The sequence below is a fragment of the Chrysemys picta genome, chromosome 4, assembly GCF_011386835.1.
Source record: "Chrysemys picta bellii isolate R12L10 chromosome 4, ASM1138683v2, whole genome shotgun sequence".
Taxonomy (NCBI): domain Eukaryota; kingdom Metazoa; phylum Chordata; order Testudines; family Emydidae; genus Chrysemys; species Chrysemys picta.
In genome coordinates this window covers 23,155,614-23,180,024 of record NC_088794.1, presented here as the reverse complement: position 1 = coordinate 23,180,024, position 24,411 = coordinate 23,155,614, and the positions used below count along the sequence as shown (strand labels likewise).

Genomic DNA, 24,411 nt, shown 5'->3' with positions numbered 1-24,411 from the left:
TGTTGAGCTCTCTGGACTTCTGGCCTCTATTTAGATGTCTGAATGGGAGCTGAACTCTGAAACTCAGGCCCCGATTGTGTTGCTGAGCACTTGAAAGCCTAGCCCTGAGCTCTTCTGATAACCTGGCCCTCGGTATGTAAAAACTAGAGGCAGAAAAATTCTGTGACAGTAGGTTATTTAGTCAATTCTTGCATGCACTGTTGGGGAGCAGTACGGGATTGTGATCTACAGTCAATTCTCCGGGGCTTTATCCAGTCTAGGTTTAAATAACCCTAGCAACAGTGCTTCCACCCATTCTGTGGGATTACTGCTCCAATTCAACTGTGCTGGTTTCAGTTTGTCATCATTTCTTCCAGAGTGGAAGTTGAGGAGGGTGGGTATTGCATATAAAGCTGTAAAGGACTGAAAATTGTACATGAGGCTTCTAAAGGATTGGGAATTGTATGCAAAGGACTGGGAACTGTAGAATGAATAAGGACTGTATAAGGCTTATAAAGGACAGGGTATTATATATAGAGGACTGGGTAATGTATGTGTGGCTTATAAAGGACTGGAAAAAAATTATTTATATATATATATATAGAGAGAGAGAGAGAGCCTATGAAGGACTGAATTTGTTCTTTCCTCTCCTTGCAGGTAACTGATATCCTCAGACCCAGAAGAGCAGGGTGATGCTGCTTGCTGGACTACAGGTCTACGCTTCTGCAAGACTAAATCTGTAAAGTGCTTCAAAAGAAAAAAATCTGATGCGAGCTAATAAAATGTGCAGATGAATTAAATAAATGACTTGTTTCTTTCAAATGTCTTTAATAATCAGACAGTGAGCTCCAAGTGCAGGAAGGAATCAAAATGGCTCTACATCATGATGCTTTCTAGGTGTATAGAATAGCACCTTTAGTCTGAAGAGCTCAAGGCACGTTGCACACACTGAGTAATTAGGCCTCACTCACCCCAGTGTGGATAAATATTGTTGATCTCATTTTACAGATGGGGAAAATGGAGGCAGAGGGTGGTTAAGTGATTTGCCCAAGGTCAAACAGCAAAACCCCTGAGACTGTCCATCCCTGGTCTAATCACTAGAGAATGTTGCCTTCAAGAGCTTGGAATAGGACCCTGGAGTCCTGACTCGCTGCTTCCCAGTCTGACCACTAGAGGACACACTCTCCCACAGCTGGGAACAGAACCCAGAAGTCCTGACTCGCAGTTCCCTGCTTTAATCACTACAGAACATTCCCTCCTGATAGACCACATATCACGGTAATATTGGCAATTCACCATAACTATATGAAGATCCATCTTACTGACAGGTGCACTTTACCCATAGTTACTACACTGTGAGTACACACGGCTTATGGTCCATGCTCACTTCTGCCTTGCAATAACACAGATTCATGTTTATTTCTACTTTGCAAACACAACTGAATGTAAAGGATTAATTCCACTTTAATGTAATATTAATTACGATGCATTTACATGCCTTTTGCTTAATTAAGAACAGTCACTCTATAGGTTCCCTGGAATTTAACATCCATAAGGTGTGAAATAGTGAGACAAATGATACGTCTGAGTGACAAGTATCCAATTCCAATCCAATTTTATCCTCCCATTTTAACATAAATTCTGCTGTCACTGTGGATCATTTAAATAGCTGCAGTGTTAGTGCCAAAATAACACACATGAGATTGGAACTGCTCTGTACTTTATGTTTTGAAAGCCAGTCCCCCCTTAGGAGAAGATAAATCTCCTCCCATATAACAGTACATGTGGTCAGGAGTGCTTGCCAGCTTTAACATGCAATTCAAACACATATTTCCACTGCACAGACTGATCAGGCTAACGTAGCTGGAGTTGAGCAGGGATTGTTGCTGAAGGGGCAGGTCACTGATAACTGGATCTGAGGAGGGAAGATAATGAATGCGATGCACTCAGCAAGGCTGAAATGAAAAATGTGCGGTCTCATAGGGCAGGATCTTTGGCTGGTGTAAATTAGCTTTCCATGTTTGCACTAGTTGAGGATCTGGCCCACTGACTTACCAGATTTACAGAGTAAGTGAGATCAGAGACTGGCCTGTTGTTCTTAATGGGGCATTCACTACAAACCTGAGCTGTTCCCTCCTATGAGGGGAAAACCACGGGACAGGGAAGGAAAACTGGGTGAGGCTCTTCTTGAAGGAAGACCTAGGAGGTTCTGCTCCCAAGCCCTGCAGATCTCCTGGCAGCTGTGTGGGTCTCAGACTTGCTCCAGGCACAAGGCTGCACCTGCCCGATCTCTTTCACCCCACTCTTTGTGACGCTGTCCTGTGAGGGCTTCCCCAGTTGGCAGATGCCCCCAGAGTTTCCCCCATGCAGGGACACTGCCCCGTGCAGAGGAGGTTCCCCAAAAGAGCCTCTGGCTGTAGCAACTTACTTGAGCTTTGTCCTCAAGGCTGGCAATGGGGCCGAGGCAAAATCTCACCGCCCCAGGGGTGGAGCCCACAACCTGAGGAGACTTCCATGGAGTCTAAGGGAGGGGTGGTTGGTGCCATGGACATAGTTGACCCTGTCTCCCATGCAGGAGGCATGAGATCCAGTTGTGGCTCTAAGGAGTGCGACCTCCCCCTTCAGATTTTTACCTGGGCAGAAGATGGCTTCGCCAGTCAGTACATAGTTCATGACTCTTCAGCTGATGCACAAGGCGGAGTAGAACCCAGCTCCCTCTCCAGTAGCTCTGCAGGGCTAAGAGGAGTTAGAGAGAGAGAGAATGAGAACATACTTTCATCCCTGTCTGGCTGATCTGACTCCAAATACACACATGAAACAGTTCTGAGCTGTAAGAAGGGGCCATCTGTACAGTCAATTTTCTAACCCTCGCCATCATCAGAACGGGCCCCTTTCTAGCCTGACCTATTTTGACATGGTCCTTTTAACTAGCCTTCTCCTTTCTGCTGGTGCTCTGTATACACACTCACTTTTCCTTTCCCTTCAACCTGCCTGCCTCTGATGTGCACCCCTGTAATGAACCAAACAGAAAACCAGCTCCTGCACCCATCTGTATGCACAGCATCCCGGCCGGCTGCTTAGAAGTGTCAGTTCTTTTCCTTTCCCTTTTCCCTCCTATTGTCAGCATTCGATTACCACCATCAGCTCAAATAATTCCTTTCGCTAGCAGCAGCTCATCCAGTTTCCAGGGCAGCAAACTCCATTACCTTACCGCAAGCCAATACGTGGGTAGCTGTGAACTCACCTCTCAAGAAACTGATCACATTTTTCTCTAGCTAAGCTGGAGGGTGGGGAAAAGAAAAAGAGGAACTAAATACAGGGCCTTAACCTCCTCAGAAAGCCAGGCAGACTCAGGACATGTCACATGATCTGGCCAGAGATAAGAAAAGTTCCAGTCGTATCTATGGTGCGCTCATGAGCGATGGGGTGTCTGGCGGGCACAAATACCCTGTGAGTATCCAGTGTAAGGGAAAAGTATCCCACACCACGAAAAGGGGTGTCACCAACTAACCATGTAACTAGAGAGAGCTGGGTCAGGGCTTGGAACTACCTTCCCTCTTGTACTGGGTGGGGGTTAATCGGCTACACCCCTTTTCATCATGTGGGATACTCCCTCTCTCCCCCCCTCCGCGCCCCCTGCATCCAGGAGGTGCATGGGGATGGTGCAGCCATGACTCCACATCTATCTACTCACTCAAACCTTCCTCTCCCTTCAGGTAGGGAGCATCAGAGAAGCCGCTCCGGCTGGCCCGCTACCACAATCTAGGCAGATCTAAGGCAGTCATGCTGGTGTGGGGAGAGTAACTTCTCCCTGCTCCCCCACGTGGCCACGTTAGTCTCAGCCATGGTCAATCCTACAGTAACTAAAGCAGGGATGTTCAAAGTCACCACAGGGACTTGAAGGCCCAGTTTCTATTAATTTTAATGGGAACCGGGGGTTCAAACTTAGGTGGCTTTGAACATTTCAGCCTGTCTCTGCAAACTTCTTAGGGCCTGATTCTGCCATCTATATGCACACTGGGTGGCACCTCACTCTGCATGTAACCCCATTGAAATCAGTGGGGCTACTCATGGACTACGGTACCACACAGCATGAGCAGGAGTGACAGAAAAGGGCCTGTAGAAACTACAACTAGCAGACCCAACAGTATCTATAATCTGCACTCTGGGTGAGACACTGGAGAAAAACAGGTAGCTGCTTAGTAGCTAATGGTACTACAGGCCAATCTACAGCCTTAAACAGAAGTAGCCATCTATCATCTTAGACTGTGCTCATCACCGTGGTATCTGTGCACCTTCGGCAAGGGTAAGTGGGCAGCCAGGTCACGCCATGAGGCTCAGTTTGCACTAGTTTTCTATAGGGGGGGGCTTGGGTTCCACAGAAGGAGCAGGGGTGACAGCCTCCCTGGGCCTACACAGGGGATGGAGGCCTTGTCTTGCATAAGGGCAGACCCTACACATCCTTATCCAGTCCCTCTCATCCTCCTTTCTGTGTGGTAGGCAGGGCCGGCTCTGGCTTTTTTGCCGCCCAAGGCAAAAAAGCCTCCCGTCACTCTGCCCCCCCCAACTCCCAGTGGGGAGCGCGGCAGGGGAGGGCACCGAACCCGGCCGCGGGCCCGCTCCCCCCGACTGGCCGGAGCACCGGGGGGAAGGCGGAGAGCCCGGCCGGGGCTCCGCTCTCCCCGGCGGCCAGAGCGCCGGGGGGGAGGGCAGAGAGCCCGGCCGGGGCTCCACTCTCCCCGGCGGTGGGAGCGCCGCGGGGAGGGTGGCGAGCCCAGTCGCGGCCCCGCTCTCGGGCCGGAGCGCCGTGCCGCCCCCCTACAGATGCCGCCCCAAGCACATGCTTGGTGGGCTGGTGCCTGGAGCCAGCCCTGGTGGTAGGGCTGAAGTAGTGAAGCCACAAATCTCCCCGCCCACTTCCTCACCAGCAGTTCTGGGACCCCTCTACTCACTGACAAAGATGGGCCAACCCAGCCCATAATTATCTATATAATTATCCCACTGTAGCTGCCATTCAATTGCAGAGGTAACAGCCAAGAGGAATTATGATGAAACCTGTCTTAAATGTTCACTCACGGGACCAAAACAATCAGTTGCTTAAAGAATATAGCCTGCTAAAATAGATGGGGGCAGGATTGAAGATTGGCCTTAAAGTCCATGAGTTTATATTTCATTGTGGTCTCTGAAGACAGGCAGTCGCCCAGTGAATCCTAATGCTGGGCCAGACTCATTCTTGGCATATCCCCACTGACATCCATGCAAGGTTACAGTAGGCATGAATATGGCCTGGTCTCTTAACTAGGGATGGGTGCCCTTAAAATGGGTGGCATTTGGACTGGGTTTGCATGCTTGGATGGGTTTGAAGTCTGCATGCGTAGCCTGAGTTTATCCAAACTAGCTAAAACCCCCGAGTCTGCAGAAATGGGGCACTAGCAGAATATTCTTATTCTCTATTTACATGGCTCCAAATTATTAGCTGTTCATTGTGCTTTCCAGTTAGTGAACACAGGAGGCTAAGATTAGCACTTTCAGACTTCCCAGCAGAATGGAGTGTGATTCTTCACTGGACCGCCTGGCCTCTGCTAAGTGGGTGTTTGTGTTTGCTAACTAAAGTGTAGTGTATTTTGCAACCACCTTCTTCAGGAAGACCTAGAATGGCTTCATCTGATGGCCTAAATTGGAATAAGTGATGAGAACAAAATGAGTATGAAAGGAGGATACTAGGAGACAGAAGCAACCATACCAACTTTTCCTCTTATTTAAAACATCAAATAAAATGAAAGGCACAATCACTCCCTGAAACTGTACAAGATGCAAATTCTAATCAGATGACATGATTCTGTAATGGTTCTGCCTGCTGATCCAGCCAACTGCACCCGGTGGAATCCAGCAGAAATGTTTCACACTTCAAAGGTCTTCGCTCAGCTTAAAAGGGAACCTAAACTGTGTAAGTGAGGGGAGGAGAAGAAAGATGATTTTTGTACTGATGGAACCAACCATGATAGGCTTTGACATACCAGCACTCTGGCAGTGCCAAGCTGATGTCACCTAGAATAACTGTTTGGACACAAAGCAGAAGCACGCCCCAATGTGTGTGTGAGCATGCATATACATGCATGCCTGTAACATCTATTCTAAGGTTATTACGTTCTACTCCAGAAAAGCAGCATCATGTAATCACTGCATTCATTTTACCCAGCTTGGCAGTCACACACTGCTGCTAATATCTGATGGCGGGTTGGTGGTCCTCATAGCTCTAATCATAAAAACTCCTATGTAGGCACTGTGCATGTGCATTAGTCACAAGGTCCTCGTTACCTTTAATAACATTACAATAATAAACAATATTTCAGCCACTTTGATTATATTATTATATACAACAACAGCAAAAGCAATTACTCTACATCACTGATGCCAAATTTAATTTTCAAATCAAAGCTGGGTTTTTAAGTTGTAAGCGTCAAACAACTCCCTTTCCCCCAACAAATCTGAGGGGCCTGCTCCTGCTCCCATCAGCTTCAGTGGTGCAGATTCATATTTTAAATGAATACATTTAAGAAGGGTTGATGAAAGCTGAGAGGGGGCTCGATAAGGAGAAATTTAGGTGGACCAGTGAGAATTGAGAAGGTACATCTGGCGTTAAGAGCTGTCTCTTTCGCTTCACAAATGTCAACTATTGGCAGATTCCCCACTGTTATCATTTCACCAGTGATATCAGTTGTCAATGAACACAGGAAGACACACAACTATGGGCGTGGGAAGGGGCAGAGTTACCAAGCTTTTCTGGATTCATTGACGTCAACTATTTTCAGTCTGCGGTTCTCAAGGCTGGGTTTCCTCAAGTGAGGGCCATTCCTACCTATGCCACTATCTTTGATCACCAACCAACTGTTCACTGGGAAAATAAAACGGCACAAGAGAGACTGCTTTTAAAACAGAGGCAATTTAGGGTGACACCTCTCGGGGACAAATCTGGTGCACCCCGGTGACACCTCAAGCACATCTTCTTGCTGTACTGAAATGTGACATAAAAGAGTAGCCTGCTCAGCAATGGCATAGGGTACAAAGGGACTGTTGCATAATAATGCCAAGGCGCGTAGAAGTGTCAGCCTGTTACCCTGCAGCAAAAGCCACCATCATGTCACTTGGCAGCCCGGCACCAAAGCCCCACCTCCCCCCATGATGGCACTGCCACCAAAGCTTTGCCCCATGGCAATGCAACATCTCAACGGTCACCCTCTGCAATGCACCGTGGCGTCCAAGTGTCACCGCCCGGCAATGCACTGGGCCACCGATGGGTCATCTGGAAGCAGTGACATGAGGGCATTTAGCTGGCGCAATCACAAATAAAAGGCTGAGCTGCCCCCCTTCCCCCTGTGTCTAACTTATTTCCCGTGAAGGGCAGAAAACAGCCTTCCAGTCCGGCCCCTGCATAATAAGGGCTTGAGAGCGGGCCCTTGGGACCAGAGCTCTGACCTCCCCAAGATGGCGTCCATAGGAGGCGTTTGGGCCTATTTGACCTTCCCAAGATGGCGGGCGCAACAGCCCGGCTAGACGCTACATAGCGCTTACCTTGACCTTCCCACGATGGAGACTAGAGGCTGCCTTTCCGCCTCTCCCAAGATGGCGGCCCTTGCTTCCTCTCTCACAGAGCGCTTCCGGCCAGGTCCCCGCTTGGGCGGCAGTTCCGGGCATGGCTGGCCTGTCAGACGCGGAGCTCGGCAGGGAGCTGCGGGCCTTGGGCTTCCAGCCGGGGCCAATCACCGACTCCACCCGCGAGCTCTACGTGAAGAAGCTGAGCCGCCTGCGGGCGGAGGGGGCGCCTAGGCCCCAGTCGGGGAAGACAGCAGCCCCCAGCATGGCCGGCCTGTCAGACGCCGAGCTCGGCAGGGAGCTGCGGGCCTTGGGCTTCCAGCCGGGGCCAATCACCGACTCCACCCGCGAGCTCTACGTGAAGAAGCTGAGCCGCCTGCGGGCGGAGGGGGCGGCCGGCCGGAGGAGCCAGAGCACAGGCAGTGCCTCCAGGCTTGAGCCGGCCTCGGCCTCGGCCTCCTACCCTCGCCGCAACCCCAGCCCCCTGGCACACAGGGCCCACAGCCAGGGCCGTAGGGAGAGTGAGGAGGAGGAGGAGGGCTCGGAGGAGGAAGATGATGGGTACCAGCCCCCCCGCAGGGATGTAGCAGAGGGGCTAAACCCTTGGGCCCAGCTAGGGAAGACAGCAGCCCCCGGGGGGTTTGCCCCCAGCACTCAGTGGGGGGCAGAAAGGGGGTTCAACCCCAGCTCCCAGTGCGGGACAAGAGATGTAAGGTTAGCCCCCAGGCCCCAGTGGGAGGCAGAAAGGGAGTTAGCCCCCAGGCCCCAGTGGGAGGCAGAAAGGGAGTTAGCCCCCAGCACCCAGGGGAGGACGAGGGATGTGGGGTTAACCCCCAGCACCCAGGGGAGGACGAGGGATGTGGGGTTAACCCCCAGCACCCAGGGGAGGACGAGGGATGTGGGGTTAACCCCCAGCACCCAGGGGAGGACGAGGGATGTGGGGTTAACCCCCAGCACCCAGGGGAGGACGAGGGATGTGGGGTTAACCCCCAGCACCCAGGGGAGGACGAGGGATGTGGGGTTAACCCCCAGCACCCAGGGGAGGACGAGGGATGTGGGGTTAACCCCCAACACCCAGTGGGGGACGAGGGATGTGGGGTTAACCCCCAGCACCCAGCGAGGTGTAGAAAGGGGGTTAACCCCCAGCACCCAGTGGAGGACAAGAGATGTTGGTTTAACCCCCAGCACCCAATGGGAGACAGAAAGGAGGCTAACCCCCAGCACCCAATGGGAGACAGAAAGGAGGCTAACCCCCAGCACCCAATGGGAGACAGAAAGGAGGCTAACCCCCAGCACCCAATGGGAGGCAGAAAGGAGGCTAACCCCCAGCACCCAGAGGAGGACAAGAGATGGGTGGTTAACCCCCAGCACCCAGAGTGGGACAAGAGATGGCGGGTTAACCCCCAGCACCCAGTGGTGGACAAGAGATGGCAGGTTAACCCCCAGCACCCAGGGCAGGACAGCAACAGTAGTAGGGGGATTAATCCGCAGGATCCCATGGAGGACAGGGGGAGAAGGGTTAACCTCCACGAGTCAGTTGACAGGGGCAGCCCCCAAGCAGGGTGCAGTAGGAAAGGGTAAGGGTCTGGAGTTCTACTTGTCCTGGTTCCTGTACCTGGCCACCCTGGTGTTGCTGGTGATTTTCCTGGGCATCCTCTGGGCGAAGATGATCGGGCCAGGCTGGCTTCTGGGGGCAGAGGAGAACCGTACGTGGGGGATTAAAGACTTTTTAAAATCACTTTCCCCCCTTTTCCTCTCTCCTTCTTTCTCTTCAGTCCCCTCTTGTTTCCATCCCCTCTATTGTCCATCTTCACTGCATTTATTTTTCTTCTCCCTGTCTTCATGTGTTTTCTTTGCGTCTTGTCTCCCCAATCCCTGGGGCACCTTGTTAGTCATGGAAAAATGTCTTGTGGGTGTTTTTTTTTTTTTTCTCAAGTGAACTTGGCTTGAGGTTCTTCAAATCCATAGATTTTTATGGGGAGTTAAATTTTCATCTAGCACTGAGGACATATTTTATGATCCTCCATCATAATGATGTACTACCCGTGTAATTGCCCATCATCTGTTTTAATGTCATTTTCTACAAAGCACAGTCATCCAGTGTCCTTGATCTTGACCACTTCAAAAGTACAAGACTTGAAATTGCCTTCTGCTGCTACCTCCAAGAACATTTGAGCTTAAATATGCAAAAAAAGTGACATCCTATATCCCTACTGTAGCAGATTAAATTCACAGAAATGTTCTGTTTGGTTCCAAAATGAAGGAAAAGGGTATGTGGAAGGAGGTTGCAAAGTGTGGCTGCCAAACACAACACGGGTGAGAGCGTTTTGTTCATTGACTAGGTGAGCACGCTGCCCTGTTTTCTCAAAGTCGGTGAATACTGCAAGAGCATAAAACATCTCTTCTCTCTAGAATTATTTGCAAAATGGTTTGTAAACTCCAACCTATTTGCCTACTGAACAAAATTCCTTGTTTCTGCCCTGATGTGTATGTTACTAATTTGGGTTTCGATATGGCCTACTTTAGTTGTTTCAATAGCACTGTTTGACTAGTAAGGTAATACTCAATGGGATGAATGGTAGAAGAATCAGATGCTTTAAAAGTAGCTATTTTTAACTACTGCTTTAATCACTAGTTATTTTCTCTGTTGAAGTTTTTATTTTCCAGCTGACTAATCCTTATTTTCTTCTCTCTCTCAGTTAAACTGTTAACTGTGGATTGTGAGACAAGGACAGATGATGTAAGTGTAAATTTAAAGTTGTTTTTAAAAAATCCATACTGTAGGGACAGACATCTCACAGACAGTTAACTATTCTAGCAAATTTCACAAATCAGTTACTGTCAATATCACTGCCAAATAGCCTGTATCATTTTACAGGAGGAATTTAGTGGTTTACCAAAGTCAGATTTAATAGGCTTTTTTTTTTTTTTTGCAGGCCAGACTAGATTGTGACTGTATAGAAGAATCTGAAAGTTGTAGATTTAAGCTACCGAAGATCTGAATCACTTGGTGTTATTTTCTTTAGTTAATTGTAACATAAGTGACTTTGATTTGTGACAGATTTTACCTATGTAGTCAGTTTTTCTAATAGAAGCTTTAATAAAGCGAAATCCCTAATCTCTGTTGAGATGTGTTTATGCAGTTCTGATTTATTCCATAATGCACTATTGAGAGAGACATACTTCTGTATCAAAGTCAGAGTGGTGAGATATGCTGGTAAATTGATAGTTGGTCTCTTGTGATGTTCTGGGGAAGTATATCATAAATCTATTTACTGTACCTGAGTTTGAAGGAACTGCTTCCTCAGCTGCTGTTGGAGTAGAAGGCTATGATGTTTGGGACTTGGAGGTATTTGCATTTCACAGGAGGCGCTCAGCAATTTACAAGATTAGGTCCTGAGACTTTTTGCCTCAGTAATCCTGTATTTTAATTTTACCAGGTGAAGTAGAGCTCAACTGAACATACACTTCTATTAGTATTTTATTTTTGTATTTTGGCTGATCTAATTGCTATCTTGTTGCTATTGATGCATTGATGTTTATTTTTGACTTTCAGTTCTGTCAAGCTAAACAGAAGGACATGTTAATGACCATGCTGTATGAATTATATAACTACCTGGCAATACAAGCTGGTGAGTTCTGATTGTCATTATAAAGCACTTAGGAGGGTTCAGCAAACTGCATCTCCCAGCTGGCTGGACATTTTCCTTGTGCAAATGACTTGAGGGGCACTGAGAAAGCAGGCAAAAGGTGAAGAAAATGTTTTCTTTAAATGTGAATTGTGCTTTACTAATGCACTTCTGTCACTGCCAAGGTATCTGTGTTTGTATGGAGCTGTTATTTGCGGATCATCTATTGGGAATTTGAGATGCAAATACTCAACTTTTTTTTTTTTTTTTTTTTTTTTTTTACCCCAGTGCCTCAAATGCTTTGCAAGATACCAGAGTCCAACAGCAAAGCTTTTCCATATGTTTATATAAAACATTGGCTTAGAACACTGGCCAAAACAGTCCAACCAGACATTAGAATACAAGTGGCTGCCCAGGTCAATGACTAATGGTTTCATGTTGGAGAAGGAAACGCAGTTAGAAGTTTCTTATATCTTCTCATTATTCAGTCAAGCAAATCTTATTAATATTGTGCTAATGCGTAGAATTGTCAAAAGTGCTTGAGTTACAGTTTGAAAAGTGATTTAGTAACTTAGGAGCCCAACTCCTTTACATGCTCAGTGAGTCTTATGCTCTCAAGTGCCTAAATCACTTTGGAAAATTGTACTCAGTAGCATAGTAGCAGTTATTTAATCGATATGTTCAGACTTCTTTTCAAGTCAGGTTTTCATGGTTTGAGTTTGTGGACTTTCCTCCAACATTTGCCTTTGTTCTAGTAGAAGGTTGAAGCAGGGAGGTATGCTCCACTGTAACATTGATCAGTCAAGTTGAACATCCGCCATACCAGATGGAAAGTGTTCCTAGTGCATTTGGCCAAATGCGCAGTTTTGTAGTGTGAGATGGCGGTATTCTTCTTGGCTCCTGTGGTGGGTAGCATATACCGGTACCTTGAAGCAATAGATTTGATTGCCCTTATCTTAGGCCAGTGGTTCTCAAACTTTTGTACTGGTGACCCTTTCACATAGCAAGCCTCTGAGTGAGACCCCTCCTTATAAATTAAAAACACTTTTTTTATATATTTAACACCATTATAAATGCTGGAGGCAAAGCGGGGTTTGTGGTGGAGGCTGATAGCTCATGACCCCCCCCCTCGATATAAGAACCTTGTGACCCCCTGCGGGGGCCCAACCCCCAGTTTGAGAACCGTTGTCTTAGCCTATATACAATAGCTACAAATTTTATTAAAGGTCATAACATTATCTGGCTAAAATATTTAACTCCAATCTTCTGTGTAAGCATTTTGGCTACAGCTAAAACTGATTTAAAAGAATAACGCTTCCAGATCGTTCAGGGCATTTCCTGATTGTCTAAGAGTTAGATGGAAACAACCCTGAAAAAAATCCATTTGACTTGTTTTCTAGGTAGTTTTGAGTGTGGAAACCCCGAGAAGCTAAAAAGTAAATGCATTCTGGTTAGTGAAGCAAAGGATTATGTGGCGGTAAGTAGGATTGGAATGAGTGTTAATTGTTGTGTATTGTAGTTAATTTCTTTCTGTCTGTTATTTATTGCTTATAAAACAATGTACCATCTGGTTCATTTCTTCATCCTGTTCTGAGTCTTTCCAATCTTTCCAGCTGTTCCTTTGGCCAGTCCTGTTCTCCGCATTTCTTTCAGAAAACAATCTTCTACTCCATCTCTCTGACAACACTGATTTAGCTGTTGTAAATCTAACTAATGATTGTTTCTTAGTTGTCAGTCTTCTGATGCCAGAAACGCCCCTCTATTGGGGATTGGCAGCAGTAAGGTTTTCCCCAACTCACCCCAAAGTGATAGAAGGCAGGCTGCTTTGATCTAACGTTCCACTTCTTCATAGAAAATTGTCAGCAAGATTATGTTGTATTTAGCAGTTAGTCTCAGAAGTGTAGGGAGTATATTGTTTTACAGTGTGCTTCATGTCTGATATACCAAGTTATAAATTGTAGTAAAAATTCCAGGCCGGTCTGTAGATTTGGTTTGCCTCTCTGCCAGTTTGCCGAGTTAGTTAAATTGATGATAAGAGGTAATCTAGAAAAATAAAAATGCAGGTAGAGCAATTTCTCCCATTACAGCAAGGCAATAATGTTGTTCCACCTTCTCAAATGAATGCAGAATTAATCTTCTTATGGATTCTTCCATTTAGAATGTAACCGGTAATTCCCCAGAGAAGTTTGAAGCTGCCCTGCAATGGATACTGAACAGTAACAATGATTTAGGGATATGGTGAGTGAGTGGCAGCACAAGCTGTTCAAGTTATAATTCACAGCACTGGCTGATCTTACGTAATTTGATATTTAGTATATATTGGCTTGTTGGCATATCACCTATCCTGTTAGATCTCATAAAATAAGCCAGAATTGGGGTGGTCAGTACTTGAATGGGAGAACCTCCAAATTAAAAGTAGTGTGCTGCAGTGACTGTTGGTGATTTGGTAGGGGAGTCAGTGTCCCAACATTGTGTTGGGGGGGCATTGTGCTCATGGAGCTGCTGTCTTTCAGATGATGGATAAATCTGAGGTCCTGAATTCTTGTGGTTATTAAAGATCCCCTGGCACTTACTGCAAGATTTAGGAGTGAGGTAATGCCTTTTATTAGACTAACTTATGTTGGTGAAAGAGACAAGCTTTCAAGCGGCACAGAGCTCTACTTCAGGTCTGTGTAGCTCGAAAGCTTGTCTCTTTCACCATCATAAGTTGGTCCAGCAAAATATATTACCTCACCCACTGTGTGTCTCTAATATCTGGGGATCAACCCTGCTACAACAGCACTGCAAACAATTTAAAGTGTTAGTCCACATGTCCTGCCTGTGTTCCAAATCTGTGTGATTAGAATCTGCCTTTTAAAATTCTCCCCAACGCTTTCCATTGGATACTGCTCTCTTCAGTATTTCTGCTGCAAATGGGGCTTCGGTGTTCTAATGTGCAGCCACATTCCACCGCTGAGGTGACTGAATGTCATTAGTGACTGAAGCAATCCTGTTAGTTAGTAAAATGCTGTGCGATCTGAGGATGAAGGTTGCTATTTTAAAAAATAAAAATTGTGAATGTGTCAGCATTAGTATGTATTACTAACAGAATACCTGATCAATGGAAAGGCTCCCATTACCTTCACTGGGTGCTGGATCTGTCTGAGATAGAGTATTTCCTCTTATCCTTCATGGACAGCCATGATTTTAACACTTGAGAGGGGAGTGAGGAATATTTGTGTTTGACAATCTTGAATTTCATCCAGTTAGAAATCATCATCCTGTGAAAATCAGCTTAAGGTTTTGTTCAGCCCTTTGAAAAATATAAAATGCTGTATAAGTGCTTTCTGTATATTTATAAAGGCTCCTATGCCTGTCTCATTCGGATGTCCTCATGGACTGTGTGGGAGATATTAAGAACCACTAATTGTAGGCAAGGACCCATTATAAACATAGTTTAAAGCACCAAAATGCAGATACATTATTTGAAAGCAAACTTACTTTGGAGAACTGTCAAGGAGGGAAAATATTAGCAATCTGAAATTGCCCCCTTTGCAGTTATCAGAGATTAGATTGAACTAGCATGAATTGTTATGCTGTACCAGCACATTTCATGTTTCTACCAGTTTCTGAAGGATTTAATGATGCAGGGAAACAGAATATTAAACCTGTAGCCACTATAGTTGAATATAACATTCTGAATGTAACCTAATGCAGTATTGTCTTCCTGAGTCAGTGGACATACTAACATAACTCACAAAGATGTGACCTGTCTCCATTCAGTATTAACTCTGGGGTCTAGTAATGATAGTTTAAATGTCAACATAGTTAGCTGTTTCACTGCTATTTAACTCATCTCAGCAGAAACACTGGAGTTGTGGGCATAGCTTGAATAGAATTCCATTATTTTTTTCTCCTAATCTGCCCCCTACAGCCACTGCTGTAATCTAATGTTCCAGGTGTTGTCTGTTTCTTAAAAAAAAAAAAAAAAAAAAAAAAAAGAGGAGGAGTCCGGTGGCACCTTAAAGACTAACAGATTTATTTGGGCATAAGCTTTCGTGAGTAAAAAACCCACTTCTTCAGATGCATTATTAACAACTTCATCAACAGCTCACCGAATTGATCCAGTGTTTGGCAGCTCATTATGAAACTCAATAAGAATGTACAGTGTGCTAAAAAACTGCGGTTGGCTTTTTAACAGACATTATGTGAAGTTATTTTGACTGTGCACTGGTAAAAACAGAACAAAATAAGATTGCTGTGGTTGGTAATTCTGCTGCCTGTTCTATACATTCATTTAAGATTTGGACTATAAATCAGACAAAGTGGTTGTGAAACAGTTGGGTATCTCCAATTACAGCACGGCTCAGTTAAACAACTATAACCTGCCAATGGCTTTTTATTTGCATGCTGCTGGACTAAGGGTTCAAGTAATTTGCACTACCTGTCTACAGTGGGCTATTCATTACAACCCTACAGTGAATTGGTAGCTTTAAAAAAAAAATCTTAATCCATCTCTTACAAATTGGAGCACTTTCAGTTGGATTTACCAAATGCTTACTGATTTAATAGATCCAATAAGGAAGCAAACTCATGTAGATCTGTCTATCAGTGCTATAAGTGCAAAGGGTATCTGATGGCATAGTGCATGTACGAGTGAATTTGGGAATGTGTTATGAACTGTGCCATAAACGCTTTCCAAGGTTGTGTCTGGTTTACGTTAGCCATATTTGATTTGGTGTCACTTTTCCAGCTAAACTGTTTATGCTCATCTGTAGCAAGGAAAACAGTGCAGCCTCCACAGACATTCACACTCTCTCAGCTGCTCTCTGCACAACTGCTGATGAGTGACTCAGTAAACATTTCCATTTCTCTATGCTGGGAGATGGGAATCCAATTTAAAGTTTAATCTTCTGCACACTGAGAAGTGCTGTCAAAGTGTCTGCAGAGGGAGACTTCAGTTTACCAGTGGGAGTTCTGATCCTGCTGCCTTTTCTAAAGCCATATTCCTCCTTTGCTAAGCAGCCAGTGCTGAAATGTTCTGGAAAGACCAGCAGTGAGAACGCTTTAGTGTTTTCTACATGGTGTGCTGAAAGAGTTACAGCTGATGCAATGTGTTTGTGCACCTTGTCCTGATTAAAGTCTGTTGCTGGAGTCTGTGCACTCTTCAGGGGTGGTTTTCTGCCTTTTCCCATTAGGTTAAAAGGGGAAGACCCATCAGAACCGGTTACCAGTGTAGACCAGGTGGTATGCCTCGAATCCACCCGTCCTCGGATGGGGTTAGGCTGTCGTTTCCGCCGGGCAATAAGCACCGCCATTATGAACCTTTTCATCTTCTTCTGGAGTAAGTCTTTAGCCTTAATAGCTGAGCTTTCCCCATCCCTACACGAACTCCCACAACCACATTAAACTAGTGGTAAATGTTAAAGGAATTGGTGAGTTAATTTCTATCTAATTAACCTGTGATCTAGCAATAGAAGGAGACCTGTAGAGACCCATTGTCATGCAGTAAGTGCTTTTCCTTTATTTCAAATCAGCAAGTACATCAGCTGTCCATCTCATTTAAGTGTATCTCAAGCATTCGTTGTGGTGGCCTGCAAAGTTAGTCTATTAACAACCTGCCCACAGACTTTGTTCTCATCCCTTCCATGTACAGCACTGTTCAGTCTTCTGGCATCACTGTTAATGAGTTGTAGTATTTCTTTGTCAATTTGTATTGTGGTAGTGCCCAAATGCTTCAGCTGAGATCAGGGCCCAACTGCTAGGTGCTGTACAGACACATAGTGAGAGGCAGTTCCTGTCATGCTGTGAAGAACCTATAATCTAAATAGACAAGACAGACAAAGGAAGTATCATTATTCCCATTTTACAGATAGGTAACTGAGGCACAGAGAGACTGAGTGACTTGTTCATGGTCATAAAGGGGGTCAGTGGCAAAGTCCCGACTTAAATCTACATCTCATGAGTCCCAGTCCGGGGCCTTAACCACAAGGCCTTGCTTCCTCTCCTTTCTGACCCCTTATTTCGAGAGCAGTGAAGCCTGACTATTCTTCTGGATTATTGTGGGGTAGGCTCTGTCCAAGTGAGGCGTCTTGAATTTTAATGCTGTAGAGACCAGTAGTCATCCTGAGTTTTCTGGTGGAAGGGAACTGCCAAGAAATCTCTCCCCTTGGGAGTTTGACTCCAGGCACTGTCAGTTTCAGAATTCCCGTGAGTTGTGGTTGCCACAATAAACAACATGAATAACACAGGTATAGTTCCAGGCAGGCCCTGGACAGCAGAGAATAAAAACGGCCTCTGATAAGAGTAGAAAATAGAGCAGCTAACATCCACTGAACACATGAATATGAGTGCACATGCTTCCATTTGTGTTCGTCCACTCATAGGTCTGATTGTCCTCTGGGGGATCCTGTTACTCCTGAAGTATCGCTGGCGGAAGATGGAGGAAGAGGAGCAGGCCATGTATGAAATGGTGAAGAAAATCATAGGTAGAACCCTACAGCTCTTTGGCGTTCTAATTTAAAATGGTCTCTTCATTTCAGATAATTTCACTCCCCTTTGCCCCATTCTGTTTCCTCTTACAGATGCTGTCCAGGATCACTACAAAGAGTGGGAACAGAGGTTGGAGCGATACCCATATGTAGGCATCCTTCACGTTCGAGACACCCTCATTCCACCCCAAAGCAGGTGAGCAAATTCTTTCCCTTTAGGAAGGGGGCCTTCAGCTCAGGTCATAGTGCACTTCGTGGGTAACAGACTGGAAGCAGACTTATTGGGGAGGGGGGGTGTGAGGAATTTTAGAGGAATGAGTCTGGCCTTTGGGATTCTGACATAACCCAGGCTATTGTTGTAACCCACTGGGGATAAATGTGACAGTCCTAGTGCTATGCAGTGTAGTTGTAGCCGTGTCAGTCATAGGATATTCGAGAGAGAAGGTGGGTGAGATAATCTTTTATTGGACCAACATCTGTTGACAAGAGAGACAAGTTTTTGAGCTACGCAGAGCTCTTCTCCTAGTGCTGACATTTTGAACACTCACACAGGTGTGCTGTCATTGTCATATCAAGCAGAAATTGGCTTTTGTTTGCTTTTCCTGGGTGTTGGGGTGTTCTATTTGTGTTCCCTCATCTAAACTTGAATCAGATGTTATCCTGAACATCATCACTGCTCTGTCATATCTGGCCAGGAGCACTACAGTGCTGTGCCTTTCAGAATGAGGCATCCAGCATGTAGCCAGAGCATCAGAGTAGCTCTTTCCTGGATGGCTCTGCATTGCCTGCCATGGGAGTGAGACTAAGCTCACTAATCAAATTTGGGTTTCCCCACTGGCCAGAGCAAAGCAATTGCTAATTAGGCAGATGTAAATGGGAGATGCTGTCCAATTACAGGTAGGTTTCTGGGTTTGTTGCTCTTCAAGGAGGCAGCATGGTCGAGTAGCTGGGTCACAGGATGGGGAGTTAGTAGACGGGGTCCTGTTTTTTCTTTGCTGCAGTATGCCATTTGCCTCATCTCTAAAGATCCGTTTCCTCTTCAGTAAAATGGAGATCATCCCTACTTTGTAGAGTACTTTGAGATCCATGCTGTTATGAAGTACAAAGCCTTAATCATTCTCATCCTTATCAGTCACAGTACTACCGGTAGGAAAAAGGTCTGATGTGGTTTGATGTGATCAAAAAGGTTTGAGCTCATTTGCCTGCATGGGATCCTGAATTGAAAGTTGGGAGCATAACTAGACACGGATCCAAAACAGGGCAAGCTCCACTTCGTGTTCTAAAATCTGCAAACGTTATTGCAGGTGTCCTTGGGGAAAATTACTAATTGGGGTCTCCTTGCACCACAATTCAGATTTGGAATTCTGTGCAATCTGTAAGTTTGCTTGCAGTGCTTGGAGGGCTCACCTTCCACAATATTAGAACCATGTATAAAGAGTTTGTGCCTTGATGCCCTGTTTCAGAATTAGCTCTGAATGTTAGCTTTGATCTCCTTTACTCTATATTGCAGGGGTAGGCAACCTATGGCACACATGCCGAAGGCGGCACACGAGCTGATTTTCAGTGGCACTTACATTGCCAGGGTCCTGGCTACTGGTCCAGAGGGCTCTGCATTTTAATTTAATTTTAAATGAAGCTTCTTAAACATTTTAAAAACCTTTATTTATTTTACATACAACAGTAGCTTAGTTATATATATTATAGACTTATAGAAAGAGACCTTCTAAAAAGGTTAAAATGTATCACCGGCACACGAAACCTTAAATTAGAATGAATGAATGAAGACTCGGCACATCGCTTCTGTAAGGTTGCCAACCCCTGCTATATTGGAAGGCAACGGAAGGAGGTTAAGAGTCACTTTGTAGGCAGTGACAAGTGCGCTAAGCAAGAAAACATAAGGCAGAGATAACTCTTACGTTTTGCTGCTCCTTCCAGGAAAAAAATGAAGCGGATCTGGAACAGAGCTGTGGACTTCCTGGCTTCGAACGAATCACGGATTCAGACAGAGTCACACAGGATAGCAGGAGAGGATATGCTGGTGTGGAGATGGACTCAGCCCTCTTACGTCTCCGATTCAGAGCACTAACCAGGAGCAAAGGAGGAGCTGTTGGTTCAGTCTGTGCAAAGGGACAATTCCCTCTTTGGATGTGGGAAGGGATGGACAGGAGTTCTAACTTTCTCAGTTTAGAATCACCCCAACCCCCTTTCCCTCTATTTCTGAGAGACACTTAACAGATTATTTTTAGGGCAATAATCTTGGTTTGTGAGAAGATGGACTTGAGCTAGAGAAGGAGCCAGAAGCACACCAAAGCTACCTGTCCAGTGAGTGTTTGAACTCCATGAGTAAACAAACATATAATCACTCTTTAATACCTAATAGAAAGGGGCAAGGGATCTCTTTGCCCAAGGGGTAGGAGGTTTAAAGCTGACCTTTACTGTGGGAAGACCAACAAGTGGTTTTACCCATCAGCAAATGTTTTTTAAAAGAATTAATATTTCCCATGGAAACATCAGGAATGGGAGTTAGGATCCATTAGTTTAAAAAATGCTTTTATCTCACTAGCACACCAAGAATCAAGCATTCAACTGACGCTTAACAGAGAAGAGCTCTGTATTTGTTTTGCCCTTACAAAGGGTGGGAGGGATTGAGTGAGGGCAGCGTCATGTGCCTTGAGAGATTTGGGATATGGGGGGCTGGAGGAGAGGTGGTGATCTCCTATGCTTTGTATGTCTGCTTTCGTTGTGCTTTGTCTTATACCAGGAACGGGGGGTGGCAAATGACAGAACACAGGTGTACATAAGGCGCATGCTCTTATGGCTGCAGCCAAAAATGATCGCTCCGTATGTACAAAAAAAGAACTTGGGAATGAACATCCAGGTGAATGTACATGTCTATACCGGGCAGCTGCAATGTGTGTGTATTCTTTTGGAGAGCAGATACACAATGCTTACAGTGTTGATAGAGGGCTTGTTTGCTGGAGTTAATGTGGCAATGCCACAACACTTAATGAGCAGAGATCAATTCTCCATGAACACTGCAGGCATTGTATTTTGTATATACAGCTGTTTGGCTACATATGTTTGGTTTTATGTACAATTAAGAAGTGTTTGTTTTGAGGAGAAAATAGCACCAGAGTGTAGTGACCTAGGCAGGACTGAGATACTGTTGTTCTCAGGGTTCCCAACATCATAAACTTGTTATCCCAATCTCCACTCAGACAGCCAGGACCAAATTCACTTCTGGCATAACTCCATTGGCTTCACCTCCTTATGCCAGCAGTGATTTGACCCATTATAACCAGTGGATTTTATTTCCATTAGTGTCCTAAATATAATACATGTGTGCCCATGTTCATAGAGAGCTGCTTCAACATTCGGGATCAGCAGGCAAGCTTCACACGGCCATTGAATCCTGGCTCCCCTGTCCATGGAACTGCATTGAGAAGTAATTTTATAAAGTACCCAGGAAGGTTTGAACTGGTTCCTTAATGTATGGAAGTGTGTTCTAACCATGAAGCTTGCACTTCTGCCTCCCCTGCTGGCCATGCTGAAGATTGAAGGATTGCTGGGTCGCTTTCACCTATGCATTCTGCTGGCTGCCTCGGATTCATTATAGATCCTGCTGGCTTGTCAGAGAAACTCAGTACAGAGAAGCAGTCTCCAGAAACAAAGCAACAGGAGGCCTTATTAGTTAAGTAGGAGAAATCCCATGTTGAGTTGAATTTTATCCCCGTGTGTTCCCTTTTATGGCATAAGCAGGGTGTTTGAACAAAAGAGGAAACTCAACAGCTGTGTCCAAGACATTAACCATCTTTCTCACGCCTTATTGATTAAAACAGCTGATAAAACAAAGGCAGCATTTATTCTTTTAATGTGCTAGGACAAGATGCTTGCGAAAACTCCCATCGTGCCTCCTGTCTTATATCTTTTTAAAATATATACGGATTTTGTAATTTTTTTAAACCACCGGATCTAGAGCGAAAAAGGCCAAACACTGCACTTATCTTTTGTACTGTTGATGAAATTCTTTTTTTGTAGGATGAATCTCACTGAGTTGGTGCTATTTACACATTTAACTTGTCTATACACTTAATTGCAGAATAAATTTGTTAATATTATTTGTTAATGTTTGTATTGCAGTAGTCAAGTTCCAGGATCCAGGTGTGCTAGGCGCTGTACAAACACAGACCAAAAAGATGGTCCCTGCCCCAAAACGCCTACTGTCGAAGTATAAGACGAGCCAACAGGCAAGCGCAAGGAACCAGTGAGATGCTACTGGTCAGCATGATAGTCAGTGGTCTTAGCACACCAGAAGCCTAGCTGTTGTCAGGTTCTTGGTAGGCAGGTGAGACTGATTTCTGTGGGGAAATGATGATGATATCCATGTAAGGTGTACACTGAGAAGGATTAATCCTATGTGGACACTTGTGTAAAAGGGGTTGACAGCTTTATGTATAATGAAATATTACCAACATTAACTTCTAACAGCCGATTGACCAACACTTGGCCACAACACCAGAGGTTAAAGCTGCAGACGTGGGAGCAAGGAGATAGGTAATATGTTTAAAAGTGATTTATTGGTTTTGGGTGCCATGCATTTAGGAACCCACTCTCTAAAAGCCAGATCCCTTTAATGCAGTTCAGGTTGGGCAGCCATAATCATTATACACTTCTGAAAATCGTGGGCCTGGGTTCTATTCCAATCTGTCACTGACTCACGGTGATGCCTTGGACAAGTCACTTAATTGAGTAGGACGACACCTGCCTTTCCAAAGTGCCATGAGATCTTCAGATGAAAAGTGCTATATAAATGCCAAGAGCTATTGTAGGAAAAACTGGGAAGCAGGTGTGTTGCTTAGTGGATAGGGTACTGGACTGGGACTTGGGAGATCTGAATTCTGTTCCCAGCACTGGCCTGCTGGGAGACCATGGGCAAGTCACTTCCCCTCTCTGCACCTCTGTTTCTCCATTTTACAGTTGGGATAATGATACTGACCTCCTTTGTAAAGCAGTTTGAGACCTACTGTTGAAATGGCTGTATGAGTGGTAGGTAGTACTATTTTCTTTACCCTTGTGTGTCTGATGTAGAAGACTCATGTCATGGTAGCACTTCTGCCAAGGAGGGCAGGGAGAAAATAGCCATGACGGGATGAAGGGAAGAGGTCAAAGTCCCAGCCCACCTCCTAGATAACTGGGAGGCCGTCCTTCAAAAGAGCCTGCCAGGTAGAAATAGTTTCTAAATCTTGCAAGAACGCTAGCAAGCCTGAATTAATCCTTCTAAGTTCCTGCTAGTATCCATCCACCTAAGTATTTCTAATGCATCTCTGTTAGCTGAGTGCCTGTGGGTCAGCATGACTGTGCATCACAAGCTGACGGTGGGTTTAACTTGTCGCTTTCACAAGCAGGCTCTTGAAACGAGCAGAATTTGAATCATCAACACTTAACGTCTATGGCCACAGCTGACTCATAGGCTCTGGGTTGGTGAGATATGTTTGTTTATCTCATAATGTATGTCTTGGTGACAAAGAGGCAGATCTTCAATGGCACAAAAGAGAATTAGCTGCCCATCTCCCATTGAAAGCTGACAGGAATTGGGTACCTAACTCCTTTTGCTGTTTTGGAAAATATTCTCTGAAGTGTCTCTCTTGTTGTTGCTAGGTATGTGAACAGAAAGGGGTAGAAAGAGGAGTGGTGCTTAATGAAAGGTTAAACCTCCCTCCTCCAAGACTGCATTTCTGTTTAGATGCTAGTGCCCAGCATAGGTTGCTAAGTTACAGCTGGGATATATGCAGGGTTAGGAATAGTCTGGGGGTTTGATGTACCTACGTGTGCAGTCTGTCTGCCTGCTTCAAACTGAACTGCCAAGAACTCCCCCGTAATGATCCCTGGGAGAATGGGCATAGGGAAGCTTTGGGTAATAGGAACTTTTTGAAAATGAAGAGGGCTTTAACCCTATATAACTAGTTTAAGGCTATCCTTCCTGTCAGTCTCCATTAGGAACCTAGTTCCTGCTTGCTCTGTAAAACTGTACTGACAATTCAAAACACCTGTACAGCACTCTTTATAGATCCCAAAGTGCTTATACAAAAGGTGAAGAATTGTCCCCATTTTCCATATGGTCATTCAGCCACTTGATCAATCTCCCCTGTTCAGTGCTTTCCTTACCACTTGTACTGACTTTATCGTTTTTAAAGTCTCCCCCACTCTCTGTAAGCATTAAGACTCTGTGAATAAATCCTCAAATGGCGGGCTGATAAAGCCCTTGCATCCCCTTGTTGTCAAAAAAAAAAAAAAATGTACCAGCAAGGCATCTAAAATAAAATTTGCCCTTTATCTTTTTATTTCCTTCTTCCGTTTAAAGGCTTTCATATTAAATGTTTTTGTCTCCCACTGACATGACAGCTGATGCTGTGCTTTATTTATGGGAAGCATAGTTAGGGAGCAGTGCTAGTTCTGCTGGAAAGAGCATCATGAACTAAAGAATAAAAAGAACATCCAGTGAAATCTGCCCAAAGGGACCCACCTCCAAAGGGCTGCCCCCTCGTCTCAAGCGATCTCTCCCGAGCAGCTCCGGGGTTTCCACTGCAACTTCGTTCAGCTTTTAGAGAATGACACTTTGCACTTGTTACAGTGCCTTCAGGACAAGCATCAGAAAAGTCTTTACATGCTCCAATGAATTGAGCCTCATAGCACCACGGTGAGACAGGTGCCACTGGTGACAGGTAGAAAAGGTGGAAAAC

General features: G+C 45.2%; 2 protein-coding genes and 1 long non-coding RNA gene across 9 annotated transcripts in view; 2 read left to right on the top strand and 1 right to left on the bottom strand.

Moving 5' to 3' along the window:
• MLN (motilin) overlaps nt 1–783 on the top strand; it is a 35,485-nt gene extending 34,702 nt beyond the window's left edge. For all 3 annotated transcript variants that reach the window (XM_042858112.2, XM_008174474.4, XM_005309360.4), the window contains one exon: nt 637–783. In XM_042858112.2, coding sequence (XP_042714046.1) covers nt 637–644 — 8 coding nt within the window. In that variant the 3' untranslated portion in view covers nt 645–783. The remainder of the gene's footprint in view (nt 1–636) is intronic.
• The window catches only part of LOC112060481 (uncharacterized), a 30,370-nt gene extending 22,682 nt beyond the window's left edge, over nt 1–7,688 (bottom strand). The window contains exons 1-3 of one of the 3 annotated variants that reach the window (XR_006176331.2): nt 7,552–7,688; nt 2,613–2,715; nt 788–1,934 (exon numbers count right to left, since the gene is read on the bottom strand). This is a non-coding gene — a long non-coding RNA (uncharacterized LOC112060481). Of the gene's footprint in view, nt 1–787; nt 1,935–2,612; nt 2,716–7,551 lie in introns of those variants that run through there. The other 2 variants (XR_002889768.3, XR_006176330.2) reach the window with 2 other exon arrangements.
• On the top strand, nt 7,605–24,012 carry LEMD2 (LEM domain nuclear envelope protein 2). 3 transcript variants are annotated; one of them, XM_065591658.1, is made up of 10 exons: nt 7,626–8,817; nt 8,890–9,278; nt 10,272–10,312; nt 11,129–11,204; nt 12,602–12,678; nt 13,360–13,439; nt 16,379–16,524; nt 17,567–17,668; nt 17,765–17,867; nt 19,607–21,789. In XM_065591658.1, exons 1-10 carry the CDS (start codon nt 7,673–7,675, stop codon nt 19,755–19,757), a joined length of 2,310 nt encoding a protein of 769 aa, XP_065447730.1. In that variant the 5' UTR covers nt 7,626–7,672; the 3' UTR covers nt 19,758–21,789. The 3 variants fall into 3 exon arrangements, 2 of the variants coding, with proteins under 2 accessions (XP_008172695.3, XP_065447730.1); XR_006176329.2 differs by adding an exon at nt 21,812–24,012 and having other exon boundaries at nt 7,627–9,278; nt 19,607–19,993; XM_008174473.4 differs by having other exon boundaries at nt 7,605–9,278.
• Nucleotides 24,013–24,411: the final 399 nt, after the last annotated feature.